Source organism: Pristis pectinata, chromosome 24, assembly GCF_009764475.1.
Source record: "Pristis pectinata isolate sPriPec2 chromosome 24, sPriPec2.1.pri, whole genome shotgun sequence".
Classification (NCBI taxonomy): Eukaryota; Metazoa; Chordata; class Chondrichthyes; order Rhinopristiformes; family Pristidae; genus Pristis; species Pristis pectinata.
In genome coordinates this window covers 22,712,341-22,721,500 of record NC_067428.1, presented here as the reverse complement: position 1 = coordinate 22,721,500, position 9,160 = coordinate 22,712,341, and the positions used below count along the sequence as shown (strand labels likewise).

Below are 9,160 nucleotides of genomic sequence, written 5' to 3'. Positions count from 1 at the left end.
TGAATGTATCAATGTAAATAGGGTAAAGAATAAAGATATTTCTGACCATTAAATAAAAACTCAGTTTGCCTGATTGGAATTGTAGCTCTGAACACAAGAGGTGTTTTAGGTGAAAAGACCAAAATGTCTCAGATTGTTTTCATACAATGGATTAACCTTTGGAGTACAGTTGCTGCTTTTGAAGTGAAATGTTCTGCACCAGCAATACTCCACAAACAACGATGAAGTGAAGGACCAGTTAACCTTATGGTGTTGACGATGTTGGCTGATGTGGGTCACAGCACTGGGAGAGCTCATAGCTTTTTCCTTCCAATTCTGCCTCCAATATTCACGTCAATAAACACACGTAAGTCTCTCTCCTCTCCATATCTCCTCCTCCTCCTCTTTCCTGCTCCTCCCCAGCCAGTTTCCCTTGCCTCCTATCCTACTTCCTCTCCTCTATCTCCCCTACACACTTCCCCTCCCCCACCCCTACTCCCTTCCTCCCCCTCCCCTTCAGCCCCCCCTCCCCATTTCCTCCTCTCACCACCCCTCCTTTTTCGTACCTCCACTCCTCCCTCCAACCTTCCCCTCCAACCCTTATCACTCCATCCCACCTCTCCTCTCCATCTTCCCTTAGCTTCTATCACATTCCGCCCTCTCCTCACCATTCCATCACTCCGGTCCTCCTGCTCCCCATTCCATGCCCCCACCCCTTCTCCTCTGTATCCTGCTCTCCCTCCTAATACTCCTCCCTCCACCCCATCCCTTCCTCATCTCCATCCCCATTCCCTACCCTCCCCTTCCTTCCTCCCTCCCCATCACCCACCCACTCCCTCCTCCCCATCACCCCTCCCCCTCCCCATCACCCCTCCCCTCCTTTCCCTCTCTCTATCTCCACCCCTTACCCCTCTACCCCATCTCCTCTTCTCTCTACCCCTCCCCTCATCTCCATACCCCTCCCACTCCTCTGGGCTCTGCTCTATCACCTCCCCTCCCTTCCATCGCCTCCACTACCCCCTCCCCTCTCTCATCTCCTCAACCCGCCCCCCGGCCACAATTTCCTGACGGATTCCACACGAGCTCCGTATCCCGAGCCCCCCTCTGCTCCTCGCCCTGCTGTAATGGAGCTTGCTGCTTTCGTAACCATTCTGTCACAAGCCCGTTCGTGAAAAAAAAATTGCAGAGTTTTCTAAGAGCATTCACCCAACCACGAAATGGATATGATTTCATTGTGGGCGTGCCCCAGATTCTTGGCACTCTGAATACTTTGAAACTCTGGTTTCTTCCGATCCGCGAGTTTTAAAGCAGATTCATTCTCTCGCACCCACAGTCACACTCATCCTTGGTCGGCAGAAGTCTCCAGCTCCGGCCGGCCGGTTCCAGTTGCCGATAAACGTGACTCAGTGTTGGAGAGCAAAGTTTCTCCTCTCGGTACTTGTTGAAGTTTCACTCTGTGATCAGTTTCAAGTGTGTGCGACTGAGGGGGTTTCCAGCCCACATGGCTGCGTGCTGGCGATTTCTGCCTTGTTGCCGCTGTTCCTGCTGTCTAACGGAGGATGAGAAGGTGGCGTTTGACATCAACAAAAAGATCAACCAGGCGTTGCAGCAACAGAAGAAGAGACGGAAACGTGAACTGAAGCTCCTGTTGCTGGGTAAGTAACACTCCGTCAACTCATTATCCCTGGACCCCCCTGTATTTCTCGATAATAAAAGGACAGGTGAAATGTCTGTTAAATTCTACAGAGGGAGACCTTTGTCGAAGTTTAACATCATCTTAAAAGAGCAACTGTGTTCAGAGAAGACCTGACATTGTTTCTGATTTTGAGGTTTATTAGTCACAGCTTTTATTGGGAGTCTGTGCTGGGGTTGGCGCTCTCTGAGCTATTTGTCTCCCAACGACATGTAGGAACTCGATAGGTGAAATTAGTATCGCCCCGCCAATGAAATTGATGCGGAATATAAACTGTGGTTTTCCAGGGCACGTTTCACCATCTGGCAACGCCCCGAAGCTTTCGGCGGCTGCTGTAAGGCAGAACTGCGACCCCACATTAATTTACACAGAGAGTGGTGGGTGCCTGGAACACACTACAAGGGAGAGGTGGTGGGAGCAGATACGATAGCAACGTTTAAGAGGCATTTAACAGGCATGTGAACAGGCCGGGAATGGAGGGATACCGGCCATGTGCAGGCAGATAAGATTAGTTAGATTGACATCATTTTCATCACAGTGTGGGCCGAAAGGCCTGCTCCTGTGCTGTACTGCTCTTGTGAGGCAGATCATCTTCAGGACAGAAAGCATTGACCACAAAAGTGATTGTAGTCAGCTAATCGGTTTTATTGATGCTGCTCTATGATTGTTGTGTCGGAAACAATGCAACGGGTTCTTTTAATGCCTGTGTGTGAGAAAGTAGATAGGTCCTTGGTTTAACATCTTAAAAAGGCACCTCTAACATTCCCAGGCCCGCCGCTCACCGATTACTGCATTGGATTCATCAGTCTAGGCCAGATGTTCACTAAGTTTTCTTCATGATGTACTGCTTTCAGATTTGCTAACTGCCCACGTTTTTCCACCACCATTGGTCTCACAGTTTAACCGCTTAAATACCAATTTTAATGTTCACCCCCCCCCCCCACCACCCCATCATGTTTCTATCTCCTTCTGTTCTCTTCTTCTGTTCAGATGCAGGCTTTCAACCTGAAACGTCAACTGTCCATTTCCCACCACAGATGCTGCCTGACCTGCTGAGTTCGTCCAGCAGTTTATTTTTTGCTCCAGATTCCAGCATCTGCAGTCTCTTTTGTCTCCTTCAGATCTCTGTCCAGCAACTCCCACCCCTTACTGTAACTACTTAGGGCTTGGCTTTACAAAACCACCATTGTCCAATTCTTCCAATGCATCATTCCAGAGATACATATAATAGAGTGAGGAAGTCTATTTTAACATTTTGTGTTCGAGGCTTTGGACTGAGCCCTGAAGCCACAGTCTTCTGACTCAGAGGCAAGTATGCTCTTTGCTGAGCCACACCTGATACTTAATTGCAAGAGTGTGATATGTAACCCAGTTTCTGGTTATGTTCTGGAACACAAACTTACTGGAATCAAATGCCATGAGCTCTCTGTCAAAAGGCGCCTCATTCCAATCTGATTTAGCTGGCTGCACCCTAACCCCAGCATGTTAAGAAGCAACATTATAAAGGATTCATTGGTTAAACTGTGCACTGATAAACATTGCATGGATCTTTAATGTTTGATTCACTCATTATTCTTATCCAACAACAATAATTCAGCCATTGAGGATAGAAATTGATCATATTTCGTAACACTCTCTGAGGATCTTTTTCCTGATAAGAGAGATGGATGGATGATCCCAGATCAAGGTTGCTGTAGACATAATGCTTCGTTGCTAGAAGGGATCAGAATGGGGCTTTGAGAATCCTGTAGGATAGAAACTGCTGCCCTTCTATCAGCCCATCAGCTGTGGCCGTGAGGTGGCACATCGTGGGCATTGAGACAGACGGGAACCAGAGATTGACACTGTGAGGTACTGCATGTGGGCACTAAGGATTGGCAGTGAGGTACCAACATGAGTGGGTGTAGAGATTGGCAGAGTGAGATAACACACAGGTGGGCACTGGAGATTAGTAGTGAGGTAGCACACAGGTGTGTGTAGAGATGGGCAGTGAGGTAGCACACAGGTATGTGTAGAGATGGGCAGTGAGGTAGCACACAGGTGGGTGTAGAGATGGGCAGCGAGGTAGCACACAGGTGGGTGTAGAGATGGGCAGCGAGGTAGCACACAGGTGGGTGTAGAGATGGGCAGCGAGGTAGCACACAGGTGGGGGTAGAGATGGGCAGCGAGGTAGCACACAGGTAGCCACTGGAGACTGTGCCAAAGTGAGATGTCACACAGATAGTTGGCAGAGTGTAGACAGACACCTAAGAATGAAGTGCTGCATGGGTTTGATCCTGAGACTCTGGCGAAAGGAGCAGTTAGGAAGAGGTTTAATTTTTAGGCTGAGCTGGGGCTGGAACTCTCAGCTTCTCTGACGTTACTTATAAAAAGAACAGAAAATGCTGGGAATACTCAGTAGGTCGGGCAGCTTATCTGAAGAGAGAAAAATTAATGTTTCAGGTGAATGGCCTTTCCTGAGAAAGATTTTGCCAATGCGTTCAGATTTTAAAAAAACTTATTTTTCTTTCATACAATGAACTGGCTTTTTTAGCTAGAAAATTTTAAAGGTAAGTACCAGTAACAGCAGCAAAGTAAGTAAAGATTTAAAAAATACTTATTTTCTGACTCCTTCCATCCTCTTCCAAGGCCTTTAATTCAGTTTCTTGGTTGAGGTAAAATGAAGGTATTCTGGTCTGTCATCCTTCATGTGTCAGCTTGGGAAGTGGAGCTTGGCAACTTCTCAGCTGCAGGGAGTCATAAAACATAACTGTTGTTCATGGTATCCTCCAGCACGGAGGTACAACCATGGATAGCAATAAAAAATAAAGCCTGGCCCAGGTTTTCCATCTCCCAATCCTAGCTCCAGCAGCTGATGCCATTTTGGACCCTCAAAGAACAGCACTGGTTAATATTAACTAACCTAGTACAAAATGGATTATAAAACAGGTTTTACTGACATTTAATGACTCAATGCATTGGAAGGCTAAAAACTCTTCTGGATTGTTTGGGGTATCATGAAACAAAGGATTATTTTCCCATATACGGCTGTGACCAGTTTGTAAGGGGACAATTTCTCATTATGAAGTAGATGATCACACTGTTTATAGCAGAAGAATTAGAAAAAAATACAGGACTGGATTGTGTTTACCTTTGGCTGGTGGTTCCATGGAGAACCACCAGAACATGGGTTAGCATGCTTTTGATTTCCATGTACAGTGGCATGCAAAAGTTTGGGCACCCCTGGTCAAAATTTCTGTTACTGTGAATAGCTAAGCGAGTAAAAGATGACCTGATTTCCAAAAGGCATAAAGTTAAAGATGACACATTTCTTTAATATTTTAAGCAAGATTACTTTTTTATTTCCACCTTTTATGTTTCAAAATAACAAAAAAAGAAAAGGGCCCAAAGCAACAGTTTGGGCACCCTGCATGGTTAGTACTTAGTAACACCCCCTTTGGCAAGTATCACAGCTTGTAAACGCTTTCTGCAGCCAGCTAAGAGTCTTTCAATTCTTGTTTGGGGGATTTTCACCCATTCTTCCTTGCAAAAGACTTCTAGTTCTGTGAGATTCTTGGGCCATCTAGCATGCACTGCTCTTTTGAGGTCTATCCACAGATTTTTGATCATGTTTAGGTCAGGGAACTGTGAGGGCCATGGCAAAACCTTCAGCTTATGCCCCTTGAGGTAGTCCATTGTGGATTTTAAGGTGTGGTCAGGATCGTTATCCTGTTGTAGAAGCCATCCTCTTTTCATCTTCAGCTTTTTTACAGATGGTGTGATGTTTGCTTCCAGAATTTGCTGATATTTAATTGAATTCATTCTTCCCTCTACCAGTGAAATGTTCCCCGTGCCACTGGCTGCAACACAAGCCCAAAGCATGATCGATCCACCCCTGTGCTTAACAGTTGGAGAGGTGTCCTTTTCATGAAATTCTGCACCCTTTTTTCTCCAAACATACCTTTGCTCATTGTGGCCAAAAAGTTCTATTTTAACTTCATCAGTCCACAGGACTTGTTTCCAAAATGCATCAGGCTTGTTTAGATGTTCCTTTGCAAACTTCTGACGCTGAATTTTGTGGTGAGGACACAGGAAAGTTTTTTCGATATTTGCAAATTAGAGATTTTCTCTGATCTCAAGTACATACCTTCCCTATAAGTCCTGATAAGAACTTATTAGATGTAATTTTTAATTTGAAGCCTTCCTATGATGCTTCAATATCTAAGATTTATGGTAGATTATCAGGAATGAATAAGGTCCCTTTAAACAAAATTAAAAACGCTTGGGAACGTGGTCTGCCGATTTCAATTTCTGAGGAAACTTGGTATCAAATTTTTAAACTGGTTAATAGTTCATCATTATGTGCACGTCACTCCCTCCTTCAATTTAAAGTGGTCCATAGAGTCCACCTGTCCAAGGACAAGTTATCGCGTTTCTATTCAGATATATCTCCCTATTGTGACAAATGCAATAATGGAGAGGCTTCCTTAATCCATATGTTTTGGTCATGTCTGAGTTTGGAAAAATTCTGGATAGAGGTATTTCAAACTTTTTCCGTACTTTTTAAAATAAATTTTAAGCCAAATCCTTTAACTGCATTATTCGGGACTGTTGGAGAAAAAGATATAATTCTGGAGACTTCCGACTTACACATATTGGCCTTCATTTCTCTTATAGCCAGGAGGGCTGTATTGCTTAAATGGAAGGAAACTATTCCCCCTACTCATGCTCAGTGGTTACAGGATGTTATGTCATATCGAAATTTAGAGAAGATCTGTTGCTCTATTTCTGGATCTATTCTGAACTTTCAAATACTATGGGGACCTTTTTTGAGCTACTTTCAAAACCACTGATTTGGTGCTAAATGTACAGATATTGGTTAATACTACTATTTCTTTAGGATGTTACTAAACAGCTTTGGTTTTGGTAGTGGGGTTAGATTTTTTTTATATAATAAAATTATTCCAACTTATCAATATCAGTTGATTTTTTTTATCAATATGAAGCATTGTGATTTCTTGTGTGATTCAATACAATCTATTTTGTAACATTTTCTTTTTTCCTTTGTTTCATGCATTTTGTACATATTTGAAATTAATAAAAATATTGACAAAGGAACATAAATTATACATGTTATACAAGACAGTGAAGACAAAAGACTGCAAAAAAAGACATTAGTGCAAAAAAAAACTCAGTCAGAGACAAGTCCATGGTACTGCAAGAGGTGGTCCATAGTGTTTTGTTGCAGAAGTAGGATCAAGGTTGTAGGAAAGTAGCTGTTTCTGAACCTGGTGGTGTGGGACTTTAGGCTTCTGTACTTCCTGCCCGACGGTAGCAGCAAGAAGAGGGCATGACCCAGATGGTGGGGATCCTTGACGATAGATGCTGCCTTCTTGAGGCAGTGTCTCCTGTAGGTGCCGTCAATGGGGGGGGGGGGGGGGGGGGGGAGGGCTGTGCCTCTGATGGACTGGGGTGGGTCCACTATGTCTGAAGCCTCTTGTGATTTGCATTGGAATTGCTATACCAGGACGTGATACAATCAGTCAGGATACTTTCAACAGAAGTTTGTTTGAGTGTTTTGTGACATGCCAAACCTCCTTAAGCATTGATGAAAGTAGAGGTACTGGCACATCTTCTTCATGGTTACATGTATCATGGCCCAGGACATGTCATCCAAGATGTTAGCACCCAGGAATTTGAAGCTGCTAACTCTCTCCATCTCTGACCAACCAATGAGAACTGGCACATGTATCTGTTTTGACCTATTTGTGACTCCAGACCTACCGAGGTAGTTGAATCTCAACTGCATCCCCAGTTCAGGATCATTAATGATGGACAGTATAAGCCAGCATTGCCAATGATATCTGAATCTTGTGAAAGGATGCATTAAAATAAATGGAGACATTTTTCTGAGTATCAACACCTTTTCAACCAATCGTGGGAGGATCTGGGTGAGGAAGGAGTTTGAATTCAGTTTCAAAAGATACAATGTATCTGCAGTGAGCCTTTTCAGTGGTGGCTGGATCTTGGCATTAGGATTTTTTAAGATTAAATTATGGTTGCTTTGAAGTGGTTAGAATTTCTTTTGTATTCAGCCTGAGAAGCTGAGGCAAGAGTGTGTCTGAAATACTGGATACAGGAAAATGTGAGTTGTCAGTGATGGCTATAGCCCCTAAATGTGTTGTCAGGTCACATGTCGTTCCAGGGAGCAATGTTTCAGGTCTGATCAAGTAAACGACTTTTCAATTCAACACACTGCATCGACAGAAATAATCAGTATTGACTACCTACTTGTTAGGGAAGGATTTGGAGGTTCTTGAGAATCTCATAAATTGAGAAAATGATTGGTTAGATCCGAGGTGAGAGAAAGCTATCAAAACTTGGTACAATTACAATGCCTTTCTCTCTGTCTTAAGTTCATTCCACCAAAGCAGGCAACAGCAGTGAGATAGAGCACTGAAAACGCAAAGATATGTATTACTGGACGGACAAAGCTCATTAAAGACTCCACTTAAAGAACTCCGGAAATAAATTAGACTGCCAGCAAGTTTAAAGGGACTCCTTGAGATAACTGGTGTGTGCCTAAAGCACCCAGAACAGCTTCATTACAGTAATATTAAATCTCATTAAAAAAACTGAAGCAATATTCCCATGTGAAATTGAAGTATAAATTATCTATGTTTGCCTTCTTGCCTCTCTTCCACCAGTTATTTCTTCTTCTTTATTAATCTCCTTATCATTTTTCCAATAACACAACATGAATGCTTTTTCTATTGAATAACCTTTATGATAAGGTTGAAGTATTTGACTTGCCTTTCTCCTGTTGGTGCACACTAGTCCCATTTTTCATCTCATGGGTCGGATTGACTTTAGCAAAGAATAGATTTAATTGGCTGTGAGTTGTAGGACCGGCATCTCCCCGACCCTCCTTGGACAGGCTGATAATGTGATTGCCGTAAGCTGTGCAGAGGTCCTGATTCGTGATTTTTAGTAAATGATAACAAGCCAGAAGTCTTCATTCTGTAGGGAAATGCCTTTGTTTGAAGTTGAGAGATTATAGCAATTCTAACATAATATCTGGCACTTGGAACTACTTTTCTTTTTACTCCTCCTTGCTATGAGCTAAAATGTGTATTATACTGATGACTATTTCTGTAATTGGTCCGCCAACAATCCTGTGAGAAGTGGCTTCCAACGAATGATTGGTTCACTTCCCTCAGTGTGGCCCCTGCGCCTCTGTGTGTGGCCCTCGTGTCTCTCGGTGTGGCCCCCGTCTCAGTGTCCCACCTACCAACTTCTTTAGGGCAGTGACAAGTTCCCCTCTCTTGACTGCAGTAACTTTGTGTCTGAGGTTGTACTTTTAAGTTAAGATCCCAATGCCACAATCAGTGGAAACTGCAGTTTCTCCTTTGATTTAATACTGTATTTGTACTCTTCCCCCCCTTCCCCTCCCTCCCCATTTTGGCCTTAGCTAACATCTGTTCAGCTGTTTGGTACAATTTATAATGA

At 43.6% G+C, this 9,160-nt stretch overlaps 1 protein-coding gene across 2 annotated transcripts in view; it reads left to right on the top strand.

The window, feature by feature from the left end:
- Positions 1–1,286: 1,286 nt before the first annotated feature.
- Positions 1,287–9,160, top strand: part of LOC127582381 (guanine nucleotide-binding protein subunit alpha-11-like) — a 52,582-nt gene continuing 44,708 nt past the window's right edge. For both annotated transcript variants that reach the window (XM_052037566.1, XM_052037565.1), the window contains exon 1: positions 1,287–1,634. In XM_052037566.1, the coding sequence (XP_051893526.1) occupies positions 1,481–1,634 (154 nt within the window). In that variant the 5' untranslated portion in view covers positions 1,287–1,480. The remainder of the gene's footprint in view (positions 1,635–9,160) is intronic.